The 24,966-nt window shown below is 42.9% G+C and overlaps 1 protein-coding gene across 3 annotated transcripts in view; it reads right to left on the minus strand.

Annotated features, from left to right (window-relative positions):
- Positions 1-24,966, minus strand: part of SKAP2 (src kinase associated phosphoprotein 2) — a 525,725-nt gene that overhangs the window by 194,295 nt on the left and 306,464 nt on the right. For all 3 annotated transcript variants that reach the window (XM_029589160.1, XM_029589159.1, XM_029589161.1), the window contains exon 6: positions 23,601-23,684. In XM_029589160.1, the coding sequence (XP_029445020.1) occupies positions 23,601-23,684 (84 nt within the window). The remainder of the gene's footprint in view (positions 1-23,600; positions 23,685-24,966) is intronic.

Genomic DNA, 24,966 nt, shown 5'->3' on the forward strand with positions numbered 1-24,966 from the left:
TGTCTTGGATCTATGCAGTAGAATATAAGAACATAAGAAAATGCCATACTGGGTCCATCAAAATGCCATACTGGGTCCATCAAGCCCAGCATCCTGCTTCCAACAGTGGCCAATCCAGGCCACAAGAACCTGGCAAGTACCCAAAAACTAAGTCTATTCCATGTTACCATTGCTAATGGCAGTGGCTATTCTCTAGGTGAACTTAATAGCAGATAATGGACTTCTCCTCCAAGAACTTATCCAATCCTTTTTTAAACACAGCTATACTAACTGCACTGACCACATCCTCTGGCAACAAATTCCAGAGTTTAATTGTGCGTTGCGTAAAAAAGAACTTTCTCCGATTAGTTTTAAAAGTGCCCCATGCTAACTTCATGGAGTGCCCCCTAGTCTTTCTACTATCCGAAAGAGTAAATAACCGATTCACATCTACTCGTTCTAGACCTCTCATGATTTTAAACACCTCTATCATATCCCCCTCAGTCGTCTCTTCTCCAAGTTGAAAAGTCCTAAACTCTTTAGTCTTTCCTCGTAGTGAAGTTGTTCCATTCCCCTTATCATTTTGGTAGCCCTTCTTTGTACCTTCTCCATCGCAATTATATCTTTTTTGAGATGCAGCGACCAGAATTGTACACAGTATTCAAGGTGCGGTCTCACCATGGAGCGATACAGAGGCATTATGACATTTTCTGTTTTATTCACCATTCCCTTTCTAATAATTCCCAACATTCTGTTTGCTTTTTTGACTGCCGCAGCACACTGAACTGACGATTTCAATGTGTTATCCACTATGACACCTAGATCTCTTTCTTGGGTTGTAGCACCTAATATGGAACCCAACATTGTGTAATTATAGCATGGGTTATTTTTCCCTATATGCATATAGGCTACTTGGTCCTTCACTTGCACATTATGCATAAGGATGCCATTGAAACTGAAATCATTCTTGGATGCAGCCACTAACTCGCCCACCCGCAAGGCCTCCAAAAATGCCAGAGAAAATGATGCATGGAATAAGTTAATCTTGAACCCTGACTCACAAACCACCTGGAGCATATGCCAAAGACAGATGAGCAATTTGTGGGTTATGGGGAGACTCGAATCCCACATGGGTTCAATCTTCCTCACTCAACAGGTCAGCATCTTCCTGACCATAAAACTCTTCACAGGGTCCCCCCACCCCTTTGCCTTAGAAAAGAAAGCCAACCTACCAGTTGGTTAGCTGCCACTTCCCTTGATAACCCTGCATCCCTTACCCAGGCGACATATTTAACAATGACTATCTTGCACTGAGCCCTCCACCCATCCATGCTCTTTCAAGTAACTCTGCACCCTGTCATATCCTCTGTAGTAGAATGACCATGTGCTGGGGGCAACTGATCTCTTTAGTAGGTTCATTTGGTCGAGCTCCAATCTCCCACAACTGGTCCGATATTGGAATGCCTGCTACGTCTACTCCTGGGACCTGCTGTCAAAATAAATCCCATTTAGCTCTGCACAGTGAATGTGCAATAACATTACTAGCTCAGGCACATGTTTTGCCTGCATGGTCATATTCAGTTGCAGCCACTGCAAACCCACTTCCCTCAGTAAGTCAGCAACCAGGAGCAATGTACAGACTGCCTGTTAATCACGTCAACCACTACTTGATGTCACATCAGAATATTACCCTTCTATCCCACAGCCGATGGCACCATAGCACTAAGGGATAGAGAGTCATAGTTGCATGCTAGATAACTATCGGGGAAGGGGATTTGAGTTTTCCAGAACCCCCTGATGTACTTCTCTTAGCGCACAGTATTGCTGGGTGTGACGCAAAACAAATGGAGCAAGCATGCCAAAATGTGCAGTCCTGAAACATGCATGTTGATTTATTTTAACTCTAGCAGACACCATTGTTGCTATTGACAGCATGTGCTGAGCTAGTCCTGGGAGTAGGATTGTTACCCTGTTTCCACATCAGCCTATTGCTAACCCCAGCATTACTTGCTTAATTTATCATCCATTTTAGCCACAATCCTATGACCTGTGTACTCCATGTCATAAAACGAGGCTCTTCCATTTTGTCTTTGAATCTTGTCATAGTTCAGCCTTGCCCATTCCTTGCAATCCCTGTAAACTTCTAAAATGGTGTCAGCATAACTTAACATTGGACTATTTTGTGAAGGGTCTTCCTGTCCTATTACACTGATCATTCTAAAGGAAGCTCAGGTCCAGTTGATTATATTCCTAGGTACCTTTTTTTCTGTACCTACTTCCTCATTGCCCTTCTCCTTCCTATTAATTCCTTGCTTTCTTCTACCAGCTATAATACGAAATATATCAATATAACTCCTCCTTTTAATCTTTTTTCTCAGTGATTTTAGAACACTTTCCTATAGCTACGACAAATTGGTTAAAGCTGAGGGTGCCCTACTCGCTTCCAATGTGTCAGCTGCGGGCCGAACTGGACTCTCATCTGAGGAGACGTCTGAGTCAGCACCATCAGCTGAGTTGCTTGCACTGGATCTTGACTTGCCCCTTCACCCCTTCTTCTATCCCCCCCCTTTCCACAATGTCCGCTCCCCCACCCCCGCCAATGCAGCGGTTGCCTCCATGGTCACCTACAGACTCACCTTTCCTGCTGTGTGTAATGCATTCCTGCTGCTGTCCGCTCTCCTTTGCAAGTCAGACATTTCCTGAGGATGCTCCTCACATGCAGGGACCACTGCTGCTTCATGTGCTATGCAGGTATAAGAGCTGCCCATGATTGGTGAGCACTGGTATACGCATGAGCCTCTATCACCTGTGATTCAGTTGCAGCACCAAGAATGTCTCCCGGCATGCTCAATACTGGCCCTAATGGCATACCCCCACTGGGCCAGCTTGGCACCGGTGCCAACTATTGGGTCCAATGATTGGGATAACTGTGGTATCCCTTGTGGGGGGCCAGCATATGCAGGGAGGCCCTACTGGAACAACCTGTTGTTCATCACCAGGGAGAAATTAGCAAAGTGAGGGTAGACACCATAGTGAAACCTTGCACATGTTGGGGACCTCACCTGTCACCCACGCAGCCCGGTCTCCATTGCTGTGCATAGTATCTATGGTTGGTGCCACACTGGCCCAGGGAGTCCAGAAACGTGCTACAATAGACCCATGTCTTGTCAATTGTCCCACTTATTGAACACCAAATGCCCCCTATCTGCAACTGCCTCTGTGCTCCCTGACTGCTCTGCTGCTTGCGGTGGTAAGATCCGTGTCTCTGAGGAACTGTAGCTGCACCACCATCTCCATTCTGCTGCCATGTCTGTGCCTGCCCTCTGCTGGATTTCCTTGCCTTGACCTCTCTGTGCTTTGCCTCCGGGTCCTCCCTTGGTCTTGGTCCATCCTCTTCCTGGTGTTTCAGACATTCCTCTCAAACTAGCACCTGATCGCAGTCTACGGCTCTGATCTCAGTTTGCCATCACTTGACTGTGACTCCTTCCACCTATTCGGCCTGAATCTTTACTCCATTCTGGAACCCTTGCCCTTCCCTGCGACTACGCTGTATGCCAAAATCCTTACTCCTTTCTGGTGGCCTGCCCTTTTCTGTGACAGGCTATATGCAATAAAGTCACCTGCGCTCGTTGTTGTCTCTTGCTGACATTGGCTTCCCCGATCGCTCTCATTTCCCGGCTCACTGGTCTCAGCTCATATGCCTGTCTACACCGTGGCTGCCGCTCTTTAGGTTGCCTGATCTTTCCTTGATGCTGTCGTGAACCTCGGGGTCCTGTCGAGTATGTCCGCCGCTGTTGCACGTCAACCGTGCCTTGCTCAACCTGCCTCCTAGCACCAATTTGGGGCATCTCCGACCATTGTTTCAGGTAAGCCGCCTCCATCCACACAGCCACTGCCTTTGTGAGCTACTGTGATAAACTCCAAACTGCCGCTGCCAGCTTACAAAGCCGTCACTTGCTCAAATATGGTGATTTCTGCTGAACCTTTAAATTTAAAATTGCCCCTGCCAATGTTGTGATGTTTGCCTCCTTTCCAGCCATGCTCGATGTCCGGTGCCGACCCCCCCCCTTCCAAGTGCGTCATGGTACATGCAACACGCAAAGGGGGTGTGGGAGACAGCAAAGGAAGGGGCCTGATGCCAACTAAGCCCTTGCTGGAGTTGTCTGCGAAGCACCATGTTATTGGAGTGTTCCCATGCATTTGGCTTGGGGGACTCCCATAAATGAATGTGGAAAGTTTATAAAGTCCCAACCTGGTGCTGTTTCCCCCTGTTTGAAAGAGAGCATCTTTTATCTAGCCTAAAAGTGGTCTGAGAGGACCAGCTGGAGCAAAGGGAGGTGATCACATGGCATAACCCATGTTCAAGCCTCACAATTAACTGTATTCTGTATAAAAGAGGCTCAAAGAATGTGGCGCTTTTCTTTTCACTTGGGATAGCTAAGATGGCTACAGATCTGAGGTCAATCCAAAGGGAAAAAAATCTTCTAATGAAATAAAATACTAACAAAACATTCACTGTGAATAATTTAATACATTTATGTATACATAGAAACACAGAAAAAGACCAAATGGTCCATCCAGTCTGAGCTGCAAGCTCATGGTAGCATTGGCTGTGCCATACAGGTCTCCCCCATAATGGTAGCATCTGCCGCACCATACAAGTCTCTCCCATATTTAGTTTCCCAAACCGTCAAAGTTGGGCCCTTGTTGGTTGATGTCTGAGTCCAAGTCTTCATTACCTCTTGCCATTGAAGCAGAGAGCAATGTTGGAGTTGCATCATAAGAATATGTCTTATTGGTTAAGGGTAGCAACAGCTGCATCAGCAAGTTTCCCCTATGCTTATTCGTTTTCCCAGACCGTAAAATTGTTGGTTGCTCTCTAAAATTAATTCCCCTCTTCCTCTTTTCCCCCTGCTGTTAATGCAGAGAGCAATAATGGAGTTGCATCAACAGTAAGAAGGCTTATTGGTTAAGGGTAGTAACCGCCACACCAGCAAGTTATTTATTTATTTATTTATTGTTTTTGTTATACCGAGTTTCATGATAGGCATCACATCAACCCGGTTTACAAATAACTAGGAGTGTAAAGCATAACGTAACGTAAAAAACAATATTTTCAATAAGAACCTTGAACTTTAAATACAGTGAATCAGAAAAAGGGAGAGGGAAAGTTACAAAAAACAAGGAAAATAAACTTGGGATGGAAGGGGAGAAATTGAACAGCACAATATTTACATTTCAGCCTATTGATACATTAGAATAGCAAGTGAAAAAATAAGACTATGAAACGGTACATAGGTAATCAAATGAATAAATATGACAGTTGTGAATGGTAATAGTATGATAAATATTCAGCAGGAATTAGTGAGAGAGGGTTTGAGGTTGGTTGATTCGTGTTTACACCCCCATGCACTCTTTTCCTCGTTTCCATCCTTTAGTGTTTTGGGAACAACTGTATTTATCCCATGCCCCTTTGAAATCTTCACAGAGGGTATGATGAATCCCTTGAATGCCCTTCCGGAGGCGGTTGTGAAGACAAAATCGGTGAAAGATACCCTAACACTGCCAAAATTAGTGTCGTATGAACACTGGGGATGATCGAGCTCCAATGGTATCGCACTGTATTCAATACAATCATACTTTTCAAGATCTTTTATGGACCATACTTCAACATGTATCCCCCTCCACCACATGGTGGAGACCTTAGAGCTCTTCTGCACCGCCGAGAAACCTGGATTTATAAACTTAATACTCTTGTCCAGTTGGTCTTAATGATAAAATAGAATGGCATCTGTTATGACTTTTTGCACTATTTGTATTTGTCCCCTTGCTCTTTAGTCTTTCGTGTACATTATATTATGAGTGGTTTGTTTGTTTTTCTTGGGTTGTTTTTGTTTTTATTTAAGGGGCTAGCCATTACATTGCTTCTTTAGGCCCCCTTTTCCTCTTCTCTTTTGTTGTCCTAAATGTTATTTATTTTGTTTCCTCCCCCCCCCCCCTTTTTTATATAGTAATTGGCAGTGTATATACATTTTATGGACAGCGACTGTAGTGTTTGTTTTTCAATTTTTTATCTCTTTGCCTTCTTTGCAAAAATCAAAAAGGGGAATATTGGACTGTACACTGGGTGGATCTTAATTTGTTCACTCAACTTTCAGAATGACTGATGATTCAGGTTGGATATTGTTTTTGACAAAGAACTACTCCTCCCCTTTTTCTGTCCTCTCTGTCCTTCCTTAACGAGTTATAACCCGGTATGGCCATATCTCAATCATGAGAATCTGTGAACCATGTCTCCGTAACAGCAACAATGTCCAAGTCTGCCTCCTCCATTAGGGCTTGCAGGTCTGGGATTTTATTACCCAGACTATGAGCATCTGCGCTCATAGCGTTCCAGCTTCTCTCCTTCAGATTACTGCTCTTCTCGGACTTCTTTTGTGCCTTATTCAGCTGACTTTTGGTATCCCCTTCACCCATTTCCTTGAGATTTGGGGGTGACCTTCCAATTTCCTTCTGCATAGGATTTGAATTTATCTAAACCTTTGTTCCTTATACCAAGTTTTGAGCCATGCATTGAATTATCTATATGGGTTAGCCTCTCATTCACCTTTTCATGAACAGGTAACACTTCTGAAAAGGCAATAGACTTTGCCATCTGACTGATCTGCTTTGCCAGAGTCTGTAAATTTCTCTGATTCACTTGGATGTTGTTTCTAGCAAGGTCATTGGTTCCCTGATCGATGTAATAACAACAGAGTCCTTACTTTCCTCTTGGATTGCATTGACTATCTGAATAGCATTTCTACCAGCTGATGATCCTGGAAGGCTTTTAACTATAGTATTTCCCTTGAAAAGAGTTCCCATATGAATGCCTTTGATGACTGAGTCACCCAGCACAATGAGCTTTTTCTTATGTTTTTTGGTTGTATAATTGAATTTCTGCATGCATTGGATTTCTTCATTCCTTTCAGATACCATTTCAATCTCCATCACTAGAGTTTCTTCATTATTTAAGACAGAGAAGGTGTTTTGTACTTGTGTCACTTGAGAGTGTGTGTGTCTCTGCCTCACAGGTCTTATTCTACCAGAGCCCATTGTATGCCATTTGTTATTGGGTTCCTGTATGCTCTGTGTAAGTTGGGGGGGGGGGGGGGGGGGTGACATGTGGGCTGCACAACTGTGAAGAATGGGTATCTTTGGGGCAAAGGTCTTATTCTACCTGAGTCCACTGTAAACCACTTTTTAATGGGCTTTTGCATTTTCTGTGGCAAAAGGGAAATGATTCCTGAATTCTGTAGTGGGTGAGGATTTTTTTTGGTGGTTTCTGATACTTTCTTTATTGCAGCTAATTCATCCTTAAGGTGAGCCAACTCCTTATACAAATGAATTCTCTGTCAGCTCAAGCTTTATTTTAAATATAGAATGGGAAAAACCCTCAGAAAAACAGGCAACAACAAATTCAAAGCTTGAATTAACACAGAATACATAGTAACATAGTAAAGACAGCAGAAAAAGACCAAATGGTCCATCCAGTCTAACAAGAAAGCTTCTTATGATATTAACTGCCACTCCATGCAGGTTACCCCCAAGTCTTATGTTAAGACTAGTAATATCAAAAAATCAAAACTAAGCAACTGTCAAATCCATAACAAAATTACGGCTAGCAACAATTTTTACAGAGTGAACAGCCTTCCTGATCATTCATACAATGCTGCTGCTTGAACACACTTTGCTTTTGGACTTGGCCTTAAAAGCAGTCCTGCACTTTTTGTCCATAATATCTGCATATCAGTACCCTAGACTGTAAAAGTCAGGGCCCAGCTTTGGTTGCCATCTGAATCCAATTCCCCTGTTCTTCCACTATCTCCCCACCCCCACTCAGTTGAAGTGGAGAGCGATGCTGCTGTTGTGTCAAAATCATGTAAGCTAATTGGTTAAGGGTAGCAATCCCCATGGCTTCCTTTAGAGGTAGCAGCTGCTGCTCTATGCTGATACCCCCATGCATCCTTTTCTTAATCTCCAACTTTTGCCTTTAGGGATCCACAATGTTTATTCTCATGCCTTTTTGAATTAGTTTATTGCTTTTGTCTTCTTCACCTCCTCCGGAAGGAAGACATATTTCCTGCTGTTGGTTCTAAGTCGTCTCCCCTGTAGGTTCATTTAATGACCCCTAGTTCTACTGTTTGGTTTCCTCTGGAAAAGATTCAAGGAACATGCATCATTAAAGCCATTCAGGTATCTGAAGGTCTGTATCAAATAATGAAGGTCTGTAGTTTATATAAATTCACTGTGAAAAACTTAATACATTTGTATTCATAAATGCATTAAGTTTTTCACAATGAATTCTATGCATTTCAGATATACATCAGGGACCTGAAAAATAAATTTACTCTTTTCTGCCCACAGAGGATATGCTGAGCTTTCCTCTGAAGAAAATTTCATCCATAGCCAATTTAGAGGAATGGACAGAGACAGCACCAGAGTACATACAGGCTGATCATAGTCTAATTTCCCAACTCTGTGACAAGTTGTGTGGTCTTCTGTCTAGTCCACCATCACAGTTGTCTGTTAATGTGGAATTCATGACCACTCTGTACTATCTGGATACCAGTTTCTTACAGCGGGTGGCAGAAGACAACTGGCATCAGTCAATCCTCAGTCTCCAAATGTGTCACATTTTCTGGAGGCTATGGTAGCCTACATGTCCAACTATGTCCAGTACTCCATAATAAACAGAAGAGGAGAGGAGCACAAAAGTTTATTTCCCCAATGTCATAAGGGATACAGGCTGTACTTTTATAGGCTTAGTTCCTCCAAGCAGCCAGGATGTCATCTACTGAAACCCTAAGCAATGCAACAGTATGAACATCCAGAACTGCTGTGAATATTGCTTATTAGTGTAAGATGTGGTGGCAAGTTTCCCGGTACCTGCCATGATGCTATATAAGGCAGTGTTGCCCAATTCCTTATTAGAGGCACATCTAACAAGTTGGATTTTCAGGATCCCCATAATGAATATGTCTAAGATAGATTGCATACATTGGAGACCCAGTACATTAAGGTAGGACCACTTCAATAACTACATGTGTGCTTGAGATTCAGGAGGGAGTGAGCTTTACTGTAACCTTGGTAACCTTGTGAGGTGCCAATGACGTCTTTATAATTTCTTGCATTTGCTGGTAAGACATATGAATTCTGTGATTGTATGTGATAACTGATAACTCTCATGTGATAACTCTCATGAGCGCCTGGCTTCTAGCATCCTTCAGGCATGCTCCATTGCTCTGAGTGTAGTTATGGCTTGCTTAAAAGCAGTTTTCAGGTGATCATTCACATTGGAGGCTTCCTAAGTCTTGCATTTGTGAAGGTGAGCACATTGTGGTGTGCTGTCTGGCATACAATATTTAAATCTGTCAACATCTTCCCTGGCTTGAGGATGAAGATGGGTGAAAGGAAGAGATAGGCATTAATGAGGAAGCTTAGGAGGAAGAAAGGTTCGCTGTGGGTGACACATTGTATAGAGCTCATGTGTCCTAGAAGATGCTAAGAGGAGTCTGGGTAGTGTGTTGGATGAGAAAACTGAAGAGAAATTACTGTGTAAATAGTATTTACAGTGTTCTGCTGTTCTCTTTTTCAGGAATTTCTCTTTGGAGAGTACACCTTGGTGTCCCCATGAAGAGGCAGATATGGACATTTTCATTCTGCCTCTATTTTTTGAATGCTGGTCCAGCATGGTTTAAATGTTCTAGAGCTGTCAGGTCAAACTAGCATTGGAAAAGTGGAGTGATGGTGCATCCTGAAAATCATGGAAAGCAGAGTTGCTTACCTGTAACAGCAGGATGTTAGTCCTCATACACAGGTGACATCATCAGATGGAGCCTAATGTGGAAAACTTATGTCAAAGTTTCAGGAAACTTGACGAGGCACACTGAGCATGCCCTATACCATATATCCACACAGGGTCCCTCTTCAGTCTCGTAACAGAATTACAATTACATAAAATAATAAAAAAATAGGAGAAACCCAACATCCTGCTGTTCTCATAGAATATCAGTTACAGGTAAGCAATTCTGCTTTCTCTGAGGACAAGCAGGATGGTAGTCCTCACACATGGGTGAATCCCTAACTACAGGCTGTTCCCCAACAGTCCGGGGACGCCGTCCTAACTACAGGGGACGCCGCCCTAACTACAGGCTGTTCCCCAACAGTCCGGGGACGCCGTCCTCTCCGGCGTCCCCGGACTGGCTTGGGCGCTACCTCCCGCCATGCTCTGGTTGTACCATAGGGCGCGTGCACCGCGCAGCCCTTCTTATTTCCTACTTGGCGCGAACCTCCGGGGCGTCCCCCCGTGATGACGTCAAGATGCCGGGATATTTAAAGCCTACAATGTTTCCTAACCTTTGAGTTAGCAAGGGGGTTATCCTATTGGAATCCTACGGATGGGATTCGCTCTCCATACCCAGCTACTCTGCCTCTCCAATCTCTACTGGACTCTCTAACGCTAACTGGGTACCCGCTCCTCGGGAGCCTCACTTGCCTTCCAGGTCGCTATCAGGAAACTGGTACTCGCTCCTCGAGGGCCCATGTTCCTACCCCCTTGTCCAAGGAATAATTGTGGGGTATGAAGGCTTGATTCAACCTGTCCGCCATCATGTTCTTCGTTCCAGCCAGGTACATGGCTCTAAGCACCATCCCGTGGGACAGGGCCCAGGACCAGACCTGGACCACTTTCTGACACAGGAGGTACGATCCCTTGCATCCCTGCTTGTTGCCATACTACATGTGGAGGTGAGCTGCCATCACACCCAGGCATTTTGTGAAGACCCATGGGGCGGACACAAGCCCGAACGGTAACACTCGATACTGGAAGTGCTGTTTCCCCATCACAAATCAGAGATAATTCCTATGACCGGGGGAAGATCTCAATATGGGTGTATGCGTCCTTTAGGTTGAGGGAGCATAGCTAGTCCTCTTTTTACAAAAAGGAGATCAAGGTGCTCAGGGAAACTATCTTGAACTTTTTTTTTTTTTTAGAAGCTTGTTCAAGGCCCTCAGGTCTAGGATGGGATGGAGTCCTATTGTTTTCTTTGGAATCAGGAAGTACCTGGAGTAGAATCCCCGCCTTCTTTACCCAGGTAGTACAGACTCAACCGCTCTGGCTAATAAGAGGGAGGAGAGCTCCACTTGTAGCACTTCCTAATGTGCTACAGGCCCCCAAAATGGGTACAGAGGGCCATTTGGTGGGACACCCAGTAGATTTAATTGCTACCTCTGGCAGACGCTGGACAAAACCCACTGGTCCAAGGTTACACTGGCCACCAGTTCACAAAAAACTGCAACCTATCCCTGACCGGAGGGTCCATCATCCCGGGTATGGATAACTGGCTTAAGCTTCCTACAGCCCTGTCAAAACCCCATCCCCGGAGTAGACTGAGGAACTAGTTGGGGCTTGGGAACTCTGCTGCTTGGAATGGCTGCAGGAGCTGTTTTTAGTGTTGACAGGATAGAGAGGTGGAGGATATTACTTCCTTTAGCAAAAATAGTTCCTAGGCCCCATCCTCGATGGCTTCCTGGATGAGGACGATGGGTTTGGAGTGCTGGTGGAGAGTTGTTGGAGGGATTCATGATAGTCCTGGAGTTGTGCCACAGCATCCTTCACTCTATCTCTGAAGAGATTCTTTCCAGTGCACAGCACATCAGCGAGTTTCTCCTGTATACCTCTGGTCTGAGATCCGAGGATCGCAGCCATGCAAGTTTGCGGGCACTGATTCCCGCTGCAGTGACCCTCCATGCCATTTTGAAAACATTGTAGGTTGCATGGACCTTGTGTTTTCCATACTCCAAACCCTTGTGCACCAGTGACACAAGCGTGTCTTGCTGCTGTTGAGGCAGCTGCTTCCAGATGTTCTGCGAGTATTGGTTCATATAGAGCTGGTAGGCAATGATGTGGGCAATAAGCATGGTGCCTTGGAACACCTTCCTCCCAAGAACATCCAACGCTCTGTGATCCTTCCCCGGAGGTGCTAAGGAATGGGTCCAAGGGCGCTAGGCCCTCTTGAAGGTGGATTCAACTGCCACCAATTGGTGGGATAGTTGACGCTTATCGAATCCAGCAGCCTTTTGGACGATGTAAACCCCGTCTGCCTTCTTATTCATGGCAGGCACTGTGAGAGGGTTTTCCCAAATCATCAGCAGCAACTCTAAGGATCTCGTGTACCTGGACCACCACAATCTCCTTAGGAGGCTCCATGAACTGGAGAACCTCAAGCATTTTGTGCCTGATGTCTTCAGTCAAAAGCTGGAATGGGATGGTCTCTGCCATCACCCTGACAAACTCTGCAAAGGTTAAGTCCTCAGGCGGGGACTTCCTTCACTCCTCTGGAACAGTAGGGTCTAATGGGAGACCATTTGAATCCTTGGAGGATGATTCAGTCTGATCATCCCTCCAGGTGTCATGGGGACCTTCATCCTCATTGTATACCACAGGGGATGGAGCCCTAGATGCTCGGCTGATGTCCAGAGGTTCAGGCACTGATGACGCTGGACAGGTGACCACTGGCTGAGGCCAGAATTTCCTCAGAGAAGGATCTGGTGATGACCACCATATCGGTAGGGGGAGGCCTCGGTACTATCACAGGAACTGATGCCAGCTGGGTTGGTAAAGCACCAATGAGCACATAGAGCTTCTCCAGGAATGGTACAAGCATGGCTGACACTGGCACCGGTGCTGTCGGTGCCTTGGGACTGAAGCCCTGCAGCACTTGCTCCACTGGTAGCTGGAATCGATGATCTAGCTCTTCCTCAAATGTTGCCGATGCCAACACTAACTGGGAGGATGGAGGGGTGGCCAGATCTTCCTCAGAGCCGCGAGGGGGACTGGCAACTTTCACAAAGACCAGTGAAGACCATCGTGGACCACGGGCATTGATGGAGGTTTGGTGCTCCTCGCCATGGGGTCGCTTTGGGGGCATCACAGCAAAAGCTGGTGCATCCCTGTGCCCAGCACTGTGCATCAAGAAGGGACTGGCGCTGATGTTTCTTGGACTTCCCACAATGCTCAGCCCGGTCTTTCCCCAGTGCCAAGGTTGAGGACGAGGAACCCAATGTCCTTGGCCTGGAGGAGACAGACAGCAATGGGTCTCCGGCACCCCTATCCACCAGCAATATCGACAGAACCGACGGTTCCATCGATGTTGATGGTGTGGTGTCCATTGGTGTGGCTCCGATTTCCTCCGATGCCACCTATGGCTCGGAATTCTTCGATCCAAAGAAGTTGTTCATTTTGCCAAGTCAAAGTTGACATCCTTTCGAAGTTATCTGGGCACACAAGCAGCATCCCCAGACATTATGCGATGCCCCCAGGCAGAGGATGCAAACCTCATGAGGATCAGTAATTGACATGTTTCTCGGGCACTGGGTATATCGGCGGAAACCAGACGCGGCCATAATGGGGGGAAACAAACAGGAAAAACACAGAACAATGACGGCGGGGTTCAATGAAAGATGGGCACCAGTCACCGCTGACATGGGGGGAACCAACCGCGAGAGGAAACTTAGCCTAACTCCGAAAATCCTGACTGGGGGGACTACAGAGAGGCACTGAGAGGGACCTAGCGACAGACCGAAGCAAAACAGCGAAAAACCAAAAAAATGAAGTTTTACATAGGCAAAAAGCCAAAAGTTTTAGAGCTCAATCATACCGCGAAGCTCAATCATACCGCGAATCATACAGCTCCATGAAAAAAGACTGAAGAGGGACCCTTTGTGGACATTTGGTATTGGGCATGCTGGGCATGCTCAGTGGGCCTGCTTGTCCTCGGAGAAAGTTATTTGACCATTTGAGTAAGGCATATTATTTCTTTATTCCCAGGGCAGCTTTTAATCCAAAGAAATGATGCCAGAGAATAGGTTTGTATAAATGTTTGAAAAGATTGCAGCACTGGATATTTTTGGTATCTTTCCAAACTAATAATGGTAACGTTAGCACTATAAATATCATGTTTTCATCTGTGTTGAAGAGCTCTTGTTTTTCCATTAATTCCTATGGGACTAGGACAAATAACTATTTTAAAGAATATGCAAATTAGGCTGTATGGTGATTGAAGTACAAGCAGGTGTTTTCAGCTTCTTGCCTTTCATCAGTGCTTACCTTGTGACTCTGAGATTTCTCCTCCTTTTCTATAGGGATTTGACATCGCAAGAGTGATTCTCCATATTGAAAAAGTGATAATGAGACTCTGATAATGTATTTTGTGGCTCAGAACTTGGCAGGTATGATTTCTTCATAGGGAGGATAACTTGCAAACAATTGTACATGGTAGCATATTCAGTATGATGTTGATATTCAGCCGTGGAGCGGCTAGTTAAATTAACCGGATATAGCTATCCGGCTAACTCAATATGGATATGCAGCGGCACAGCTGTACCGCTGAATATCCCCAGCTATCTTAAAGTTAGCTGGGTAGGTATGTCCTGACAAGTTTAGCACAGCCCTACAGTGTGACCAAAGTTAGCCACATAACTTATACAGCTAACTCTGGCACACCCACCCCTGGAAAGCCCCTGACTTATGTGGCTAAATTCTAGCCACATAGAGCCGCATATGGCTTTGAATATAGCTAGCTAGCCATTTAGATGGATAACTTTTCAGTTACCCATTTAAATGGTTTTTGAATATCAACCTCTATATAACTGTAAGGTTGCAGGTAGTTTTACCATGGTATTTTATAACCTACGTGTATTACATATATGTTTATTATAAAATATGCGTATCTTTACTGATCAGTTTGACTGATGTGGAAGAATTTGTTTTAAACAAAAGACTATCATTCATTCCCACTTAAGTTCATAACCAGTTTCAATTTCGGTGTGAATGTTTCAGGTTTATTTGCAAATTGCAATGCAAAGTTTTTTTTCCAGTAAGAATCCATCCACAACAACCAATATTGCTTTGGTTAAAAATGCATCCACTTGATGTCTTTCAGGTCCTATTGATCCATTTATCTACACATTCCAACAGATGGTTATAAAGGATATTGAACACCTACAGAAGACCCCAAGAAGCAAATACTTTAACACCACAAAAGAAGAAATGCAAGCTATTAAAAATTTATCTATGAGAGAAGACATCATTAAACCTGCTGATAAGGGTGGGGGTGTTGTAGTGTTGAGCCGGGATCAATATGTCAGAGAAGCACAGACAACTACATAATTTACTGGCTTATCATTTACTGCAGAACAATCCTACTGCAGAAATACAGGAGGAGGTTAAACAAGTGTTGACAGAGGGATTTGCGATTTTATTTATTTATTTTTTTAAGAGAAAAAGGAGAAATACTTTCGAATCCGAGAATGTCTCAGGATACTGATTTTATACCTGGTGCCAAAAATACATAAATATATAACTACACCCCCCCCCCGGGTAGCCAATCATTTCAGCAAAGGAATCTGTGCTTGCACCTATTGCAAGCTGCCCGACGTCTTCACTCCGCCCTCTTTACCTCTGTGACGACTCCCTCCAGGTCTGAAGGACTGCTGGCTGCCGCGGTGTCTCCCTGCCATCTCTCTCCGGCATCCCCGGGCCGGCTCAACGCTGCAGATCTGCCATGTTGCCTGAAGCCTAGGGCGCACGCGCTCTGAGTGAAGTACCAGCAAGGGTGCGAACCTCAGGGACATCCCCCTGAGTTGATGTCATCCGCTTCCGATATTTAAAGGTCTCTGATATTGCTACTAGTTGAGTTAGCAAGGGCTAGGTGGGCTAAGGTTCAGATTGGGTTCCCTCCTAAGCTACTCTGCCTCCTCGGACTTACCAGAGGTACCCGCTCCTCGGGGGCTCACTCTCTTTGCCTTTCAGGTTACAGACAGGAACCGGTACTCGCTCCTCGAGGGCCTCGTCCCTGACTATATGCTGTTTCTCTTCTGCCTGGAAGTCATCATTATCTACACCATTGTGAGTTACCATCGCTCTCTCAGAGCTTTCCCTGGAACCAGGTACTCGCTCCTCGAGGGCCTATCCTTTCCAGCTCCTGAGCATCTTGAGACCAATATGTGAGTGTTGTCATCTAGTTCTGTTCATGAACTCTGTATACCCTGCCAACTCATTGTCTACAGTTTCTCAACAGCTCAGCCATCCAGGGATCACTGTTACAGTACCTGAGTGACTTCAGCCCTACCGGGCACTTCAGCTCACTACTGCCACCTCTGGTGGTTTCAAGTTCTGTTTAATAACAGAACTAGTGTGTCTCTGTCTCCATACTCTAAGCCTAGCCGGTGGTCCCTCTCGGGATCTTCCCCTGGGGGCGTGGTCATCTGCCACCGGCCCAAGAATCCACTTACTACTATCTCCAGCAGTCTATAACAACAGATTGCTAAATCCACCTACGGAATACATCAGATTGACACTGCTATCTGATTGCTCCTCCCATCAGCATAGCAGACCATGACACAAGCTTTATGGATCATATTTTTAAAACACTTTGTGCCATTAGCAACTTTATACATAAAAAATACAACCCATATACTGCAATCTGTAAGCCAAGTTTAAGTCATATTGGCATACATTCTAATGACTATGGACATTGAGTCACTATATACCATAATTCCCCAAGAACAAGCATTGGAATGCATACAAGAGGTTCTCAGCAAGAACCCACTTCCACAGCAGATACCTACATCATTCATTCTAGACCTAGCCAAGTTAGCATTCAACATCTATGTCTCATCTTTTGAAGAAAAATACATTTATTCTAGTAAATGGTGGGAGTCAATCCAGTGTTGGAAGTGATATATAGATTTTGTATTTGTTTAATATAGAGGGGGTCTGCATCATCATTGAAAGAATTCCAACAATGGTTAAATCAATTAATCACACTGTTAAGACTCATGCTGACATTTAATTTGGAGGCCATTTCATTTCTTGCCACACAGATCTAGAAGAAACCACATTTGTTCACAACACTCTATAGGAAACTCAATGAAAGAAACAATCTGCTCCTGTTTGCCGTTTTCATCCTAGTCATTTAAAAGGAAATCCACCTGTGGACCAATTCTTCCATTATGTTCTGAAATTCAGGACTTTAAATACCATGCAAAAGTCATGGCTCAGCGATTTTTGGAACGGGGGTATCCGTTGTCATCTATAAAGCGTGCATACCACCAAGCTCTATGCAGTAATCGAGAATTATTAATGATGGCTGCAACAAGAGAAGATTCAGACCAACAAATTTGCATTGTGAGACATTCCACGTTGGCTCCCCAGATATGTAACATCATTAAAAAATATTGGCACATACTACAAAATCATTTGGTATTAGGGGCAGATCTGATATCTGATGTTTGCCTTTTGAAAAGGAGATAACATCAAGGAAAAGGTAGCTCAATCTTTCTTACAATCTTCTTATGTTGACTACAATATGAAACAGTTCCCTGGGTGTGGGGACAGATGCCAAATGTGTTTGCAAAAATGGGCCACCAATAATGCAATATCATCAACTGGTCAACAAATTAAGGATCTATACAACTAGTCATTTCAAGCCATGTTTATCATCTATTTGATTATCTCCCCTTGCAACCTGTGGTATACTGGAAAAACAAAAAAAAAATTTGGACTTGCTTGATTGAGTACAGAAGTTGCATAAAAGCAATTGTTTTACATTGCTTGGAGAAACAACATTCTTTTGAATACCTTAAATGGTCTATATTGGACCATGTACATGCAGATTGATGGGGAAGGGACAGGGTGAAAATGTTGAGCAAAAAGGAACAATCATGGAGTTTTCGGCTCAACACAGTACATCCTGGTAGGCTACATTCAGAAATTGTCACATGCTTATTGAAACTAGTTCCATTCATTCTCAATAAGACATAAATCTTTGGTACCAATTCAACACTGACTTAACGTTGTGCGTCATATGATCTAGTATAAAAAGGAGAAGTTTACGTCGCTATTCTTTTAGATGAAATAATGAGATAGCGTCTATACTGTCTGGTGTAGTTTGGACTTTAAGGTAATATTTTATGAACCAAATGTGAATCACGACAGTGTGCAATTTGTGTTCCCTTGTATGTACATTTAACTTTGCAGCTGAAAATGCTGGAAAATTAGCAACAACTTCAGCCATATGCCCCTGAAGCAGCATTAAGCGAAACATGGTGCTATGTCGGGCTGGCTTTCTGTTCATGTAATGCAAAGACAATGTAGAAGATCACCTACTAAAGATTTGAACTCAAGGGCAGTAAGGTTCTCTTTACGTTTACCTGCATATACTTGAAAAATGTTTTAAAAATCTGATTCGGTAGGGTGATGGATAGGACTATAATTGACCCAAGGCATAAAAACTAAAGAAGCATGGGCATTATGAATAGTCCTACCACCATATACAAATATTTGGCTCATTAAAGTTTTTTGGGCTCCAGTTTTTATATAAATATATCTTTCAGAAGAAATTTATTGAAATATAAGTGAGTGTTGTTTGTTCAATCTATCTTTATCCTGCAACATTTTTATTTATTTATTAGTTTTTTTGTATACCAGCATTCATGTAGAACATATGTCGGTTTACATTAATGGGCAAATATCAGTTAAAACATTTGCAATTCAAAATTGGCACTCTAAAATATAATTATATAAATTTCAACATGTCATAAAATCTCTTAAATAAGCGACTAAAATCAATACTTAAAATTGAAATCATAAAAACATAAAAACAAAACAAGTGGAATCAAATTCAGATATCATTATTGAAAGGCTTGGTTAAAAAGCCATGTTTTTAACTCCTTTTTTAAAGGCTTTAATGTCGGATTCCATCCTCAAGTGCGGTGACAGGGAATTCCATAGGTTAGGCCCAGCAATGGATAATGCTTTTTCACGGACATGTTCAAGTGGGCGGATTTCAGTGATGGAATTGGAAGGAGACCAGAATTAGTTGATCTTGTCATTCATGATGGAATATGGAAATGTAGGGCTGCATTTATGTGCATTGAATGTGTGTACTTTTCCTATTTTAAAAATATATGTGCTTATCTTTTCCAATTGAAAATAAAGTGGGATTTATACACGTAAGTCAGTATATTTTAAAAACTGCGCACATATTAATCAGTTTTATCAATTAATTCATCAGTTTGCCCAGTCCTTCTCCAGGTCATTGAGACCCTCCTGGTTTTTCAGCCTGAACTCTCACCTGGTCAACAGTACACAAAAAACATGTTTAATATCACCTACGCAAGATAATTAATAGGTGTAAAATTACATACGTCTGTAAGTGTCTTTTAAAATAGCAACTTACACAGTAAATACCAGTCCTGCCCCAGAATGCCCCTAGACTGCCCCCTTTTTTCACATGTATAAGTGTATGCAAAAATACATGCTTACGTTTGAGGTCTATAAAATAGAATTTGCGAAAGTGGATGCTATTTACATGCGCATATGCTAATTTTTAAGCATGCAAGTCCTTGAAAATTTAGAGACTGAAACATCATTGCGTTTCAGTCTCTCCCTCCAACTGGGAGCAGCTGTAACCTGCCACAGGTCACATTATAACTGTACTTCCTGCTTCTACACTGCAGATCGTCCAGAGAAAGTGTACTCCCGCTCTCAGCATTCAACCAGCATCAGACAACAACCTCCCAGCACCCAGCTTTCAACCAGCATCAGACAACAATCTCCCAGCACTCAGCATTCAACCAGCATCAGACAACTACCTCCCAGCACTCAGCATTCAACCAGCATCAGACAACAACCTCCCAGCACTCAGCAATCAACCAGCATCAGACAACTACCTCCCAGCACTCAGCTCAACCAGCATCAGACAACAACCTCCCAGCACTCAGCATTCAACCAGCATCAGACAACAACCTCCCAGCACTCAGCATTCAACCAGCATCGTCCTATTTCAAACATCCACTTACAGTAATCGATTCTTCTAGAACAAACACATTCACCATGATCACCTCCCACATTCCAGTTCTAAAATACTCTAACTTCTCCACCAATATAATGAGAACGAAGACCGTTAACTCATACTACAAATCTCTCATTCCTATTATGACTTCCCCCTTCACTCAAATGATGGGATTAATGACGTTCTCCATCCTTCTTCTGAACACACAATCACTACTAAAAAAAGCCACACTATTAGGTGATATCCTTACTGATGAGTCCCCTGACATATGTGCAATAACAGAGACCTGGCTCAAAAGCACTGACGTCTCCATAATAAACCAACTACCAACAGACTTATACGATATGTTCTCCATTCCGAGACCTAAAAAGAAAGGAGGGGGTCTTCTACTAGCTGCAAAAAAGAAATTCAATCTCTCCCTGCAACCCAGCTTACCCCCACACAAGATTGAAATTGGTCTATTTAAATCAAAAGATCTTCAAATTTGTTTAATCTATGCACCCCCAGGCATACTGGAAAAAAACCCTTCGCCCCTTGCGGAATATATTACAAAACACATTGACATCAACATACCCGCCATCATCCTAGGAGATTTAAACCTCCATTTTGACCGCTCCCCTCTAACACCAGCATGTGAAGCCATACGCTCTACACTTAATGCCATCGGATTTAAACAAATTGTTTCAGGCCCAACTCACAATGCAGGCCATACCCTGGATGTGATTTTCACGAACTCTCTAATCCTCTCTGACCACCCCCAATGCACCCCCATACCTTGGTCAGACCACTACCGAGTAGACACTCACTGCACATTCAACTGTTATCACCATGCGACACACCCTAAAAAAAGAATTATAGAATTCAGAAAAAAAATGCCAAATGGAAGACATCATTGAGGCGCTCACAGAAGATCTCCAGAAATTAGATCTCACTGATGCCAACTCGGCCTGTTTCACTTGGCATCAAATCACCAGCTGCATAGCTAATAGACTCTGCCCCCTACAAACAAAAGAGATCAGCACAGATAAGAAAGATAAAAAACCATGGTACACCACGGACCTTAGAAATAAGAAATGCGAACTCCGTAAACTGGAAAAGAGGTGGCGTAGGAACCAAGACTCAACACATCTACAAAAATACAAATCCCTACTCCACAAATATCGGAAAACAACTGATGAAGCCAAAAAAAAACTTCTACACAGCAAAAATTCATCAATACCAGTTCAATCCGCGCGCACTCTTCCAATATGTTTCTAACATAATTTCCCCCCCAATAAACATCAACCCTGATAATGAAGATAAAAATAAATGTGAGAAACTAGCCTCCTATTTCCACGACAAGATTGCTAATATCATGGCTCGCTTTACCTCTCCTTCTCAGCCGGTATCCTTATTGCCCACAAGCTCCATGAGCTCATCACCCACACTCTCAAATTTCGAAACCTCAACTGCATCAGAAATTGAAGCAATTCTAAAAAAAAATCAAACCTGCCTTGCACCCCATTGATATCATGCCAACAATGCCTTGCCATTCCTACTAGGATTGCCCCTTCTATTTCTAACATCATCAACAAATCCATAAAGGATGGTGTTTTTCCTACGCAACTCAAACACGCAATAATAAAGCCCACACTCAAAAAATCTGACCTGGATCCCTCTGAACCTGCCAACTATCGGCCAGTCTCGAACCTCCCGTTATTGTCTAAAATCTTAGAGAAAGTCATTAACAAACAACTTACAGACTTTCTAGCCGAAAATCGATTACTCTTCCCTTCACAATATGGTTTCCGGAAGAACCATAGCACGGAAACTCTGCTTGTGTCCCTCTCAGACTCTATACTAAAAACCCTAGATACTGGTCACTCTTATTTACTGGCGCTACTTGATATCTCCTCTGTGTTTGACACTGTCAACCACAATACCCTGCTTTCTCTCCTCTCACAAATTGGCATCACTGGCACCGCCTTATGCTGGATCCAATCGTTCCTGAAAGACAGGACATACAGTGTCAAGATGGGACACCAAACCTCGAAACCCAGAAATCTATCTCAAGGTGTTCCGCAAGGTTCCTCTCTATCATCAACTCTATTCAGCGTTTACCTATCTCCTCTTTGTCGACTTCTGGTGAAACTGGATCTCCGTCATTTCATATACGCCGATGATGTACAGATCCTCATCCCCATCTATGATTCACTCGCTAATGCCATGAAAACCTGGGATTCAGCCCTTGCTGAAATAAAACATCTTCTCACAGAAAACTGTCTTGCTATAAACACTACCAAGACAGAACTCCTCATCATCACGCCACACAAGAACACCTCCGCTAACACCACACCTATATCAACATCAGACCATCCCCATTTGCAGCAAGTCCGCAGCCTTGGCGTTATGATTGATAATCACTTTTCTTTAAAGAATTTCATCTCGGCCACAATCAAAAATGGTTTCTTCAAGCTACATACGCTAAAAAGAATTAAACCTCTCTTACACCCACAGGACTTCCGGACTGTGTTACAAGCCACAATTCTGCCGAAACTAGACTACTGTAACGCATTACTACTAGGTCTCCCGAAAAACGCTATTCAACCATTGCAGATGCTACAAAACTCTGCTGCTCGCTTACTCACCAATACTCGCCGACAGGAACACATCACTCCAGCTCTCATGTTCCTGCACTGGCTTCCTGTAGCATACAGGATTACATTTAAAGTTCTCGCCCTCATTCATAAATCAATACATAACCAAGAGATGCAATGGTTTTCTGATCAGTTTATATTCCGTACATCTAATAGACCTATAAGAAATATCCACCAAGCCAAACTTGACTCTCCCCCTATTAAACACATCAAACACGTGACCACAAGAGACCGTTCTTTCTCCATAGCTGGTATCAACATCTGGAATAAAATGCCCATGGACTTGCGTCTCGAATCCTGCCATAAAACATTCAAAAAAAACCTCAAAACTTGGTTGTTCGAACAAGCTTTCACACTATGATCATCGATTAACCTGAAATGCCGTTTTCTTGTTTACGTTTCACTAGGTTCCTGTTACTATTCTCTCCCTTATGTTTGATTCAATCTGCTAATTTATCTGTTCCCCATTTACGCCTGCTATCCCTATTTGCAATATTTGAGACTTGACATTAACTATTGGAATAGGCCTGTAGCAGGTTAATCGCATATATTGCTCTTCTGCTTCGTTATTGAATTAGAATATGCATTTGTTCTTAATAGTTTAAGTAGTTATATTAGGCACTCCTGAATTTCGTTATTTATGTAAAGCCTGTTGCTTTCAATTGTTTACTTCCTGTAAAGCCTGTTGCTAATTTATTGTTCACTGTAAACCGAGGTGATGTATATCTTTACGTGCCGCGGTATATAAAAATCACTAAATAATAATAATAATAACCCCTATATGCTCATTTGTGTGCAGTTTTTGGCTATTCAGGCACCCGAACTGAGCCCTATTCTCCTCCAGGAATAAATTGCAATAGCTTTTATTTGCCAGTTGACCTGAATTAGGTATTTTCTTCCGGATAGCTCCTGGTGGTGAAATGGGCAAATTGATCATCTTGACTTTTTTCATCCTTATTTTGTACAATATATTTCTATGAGTTAAAGCAAGCGGCATGAGCAGGGGTTGTAACCTTTGAAAAAAGAAAGACCAAAAGGAAAACAAATTTGGAACCAAATGCATTTTAATGATGGAAAAGCCTCTTACCTTTATCGCTTCCATAATAGTAGAAAACAGTTTTACTCAGAGCACACCAACGTTTTTGCCATTCAGACCCAAAAAAGCTGTGATCTGCAATTAAAATACAATCAGGGTTACATTAAGATATTCCATCACCTAACAAAATATACAGCTGCATCTGCTGCTCTTCTTTGTGATCCCCTTTTATCTGACACTTCTGTATAAGGATAAGAAAATAGAATGCTAATTTATTTGTAACATTTGTTAATCGCTTTCCAGCTTTACAATAAAATCTTTCAAAGCAATGTACATGTTATCAACTGAAAAATAAAACAAATTCAAATTAACATAAAAATAACATATAAAACACAATACACAAATTATTCAGTACTGCCATCATTGTTTGTCCCTGCCTGATGAACTGTCTACCTTCACCTTCAACATCATCACTCATACCTTGACCCATAGGGCCAGAGTTGCATCAGAGCAAGTCAAATCAAACAATTCCCAGAGATTAATATGGAAGCTCAGAAACCATCAGCCAGGTTTTTACTTTATGCCGAAACCACATCAAGTCAGTTTCCTCTCTAACTGACAGAGGAGATCATTCCATAATTTGGGCACTGTCATTGAAAATGATCGATTTTGCAATTTAACATGTCAGTATGTTTTAATCAACGGAATTTGAAGTTGATGACAGCTAAAATTTCCTATGGGACATATGTGGTGGACCCAATCCCTGCAAGATTTTAAAAGTAAGCCCCAAAACTCTGAATTTATTCTAACACCTCACCGGCAACCAGTCAAATTTCAGAAGAGGAGGAACAGCTGATTTCCATCTGGAGGTACTCATCACAATTTTTGTGGCCATATTTTGTACTACTTGGAGCTTCCAAATTAAGCTACCAGGAAGCCCCCAATAAACGACATTACAGTAGTCCAATACCACTATAACTAGAGCATAGACTACTGATTTCAAAGCTTGAGAGCTCAAAAAAGATTTCAGTTGCAGCACTAGTCTCAATCTATCATAGGTCATTCGGATCACTTATATGCTCTTTTCTTTTAGCACTATAAGAAATAACAGTAGGTTTAAAAAAATACTGTGGGTACAGAAAATAGAACAACCCCCCCCCCCCTAAATTTTGAAACATCAGCAATGAAAAACAATTGCACACCCTCTACCCCATTACATAAACAGGTCAATGAAACAACTGAACATTCATTATATTAGTGTTCATTGGGAAAGCTCTAGATGAGTCTTCTGACTCTATATATGATGCAAATTTTATGCCTGCCCCAATGTGGCTCACTGCAGCCACTTGTCATTAGAGACAGCAAAATTGCTCACCCAGAATAGATATTGTCTTATAACAGCACTGCAACAAACCAG

This window comes from Rhinatrema bivittatum, chromosome 2, assembly GCF_901001135.1.
Source record: "Rhinatrema bivittatum chromosome 2, aRhiBiv1.1, whole genome shotgun sequence".
In the NCBI taxonomy this organism is placed as follows: domain Eukaryota; kingdom Metazoa; phylum Chordata; class Amphibia; order Gymnophiona; family Rhinatrematidae; genus Rhinatrema; species Rhinatrema bivittatum.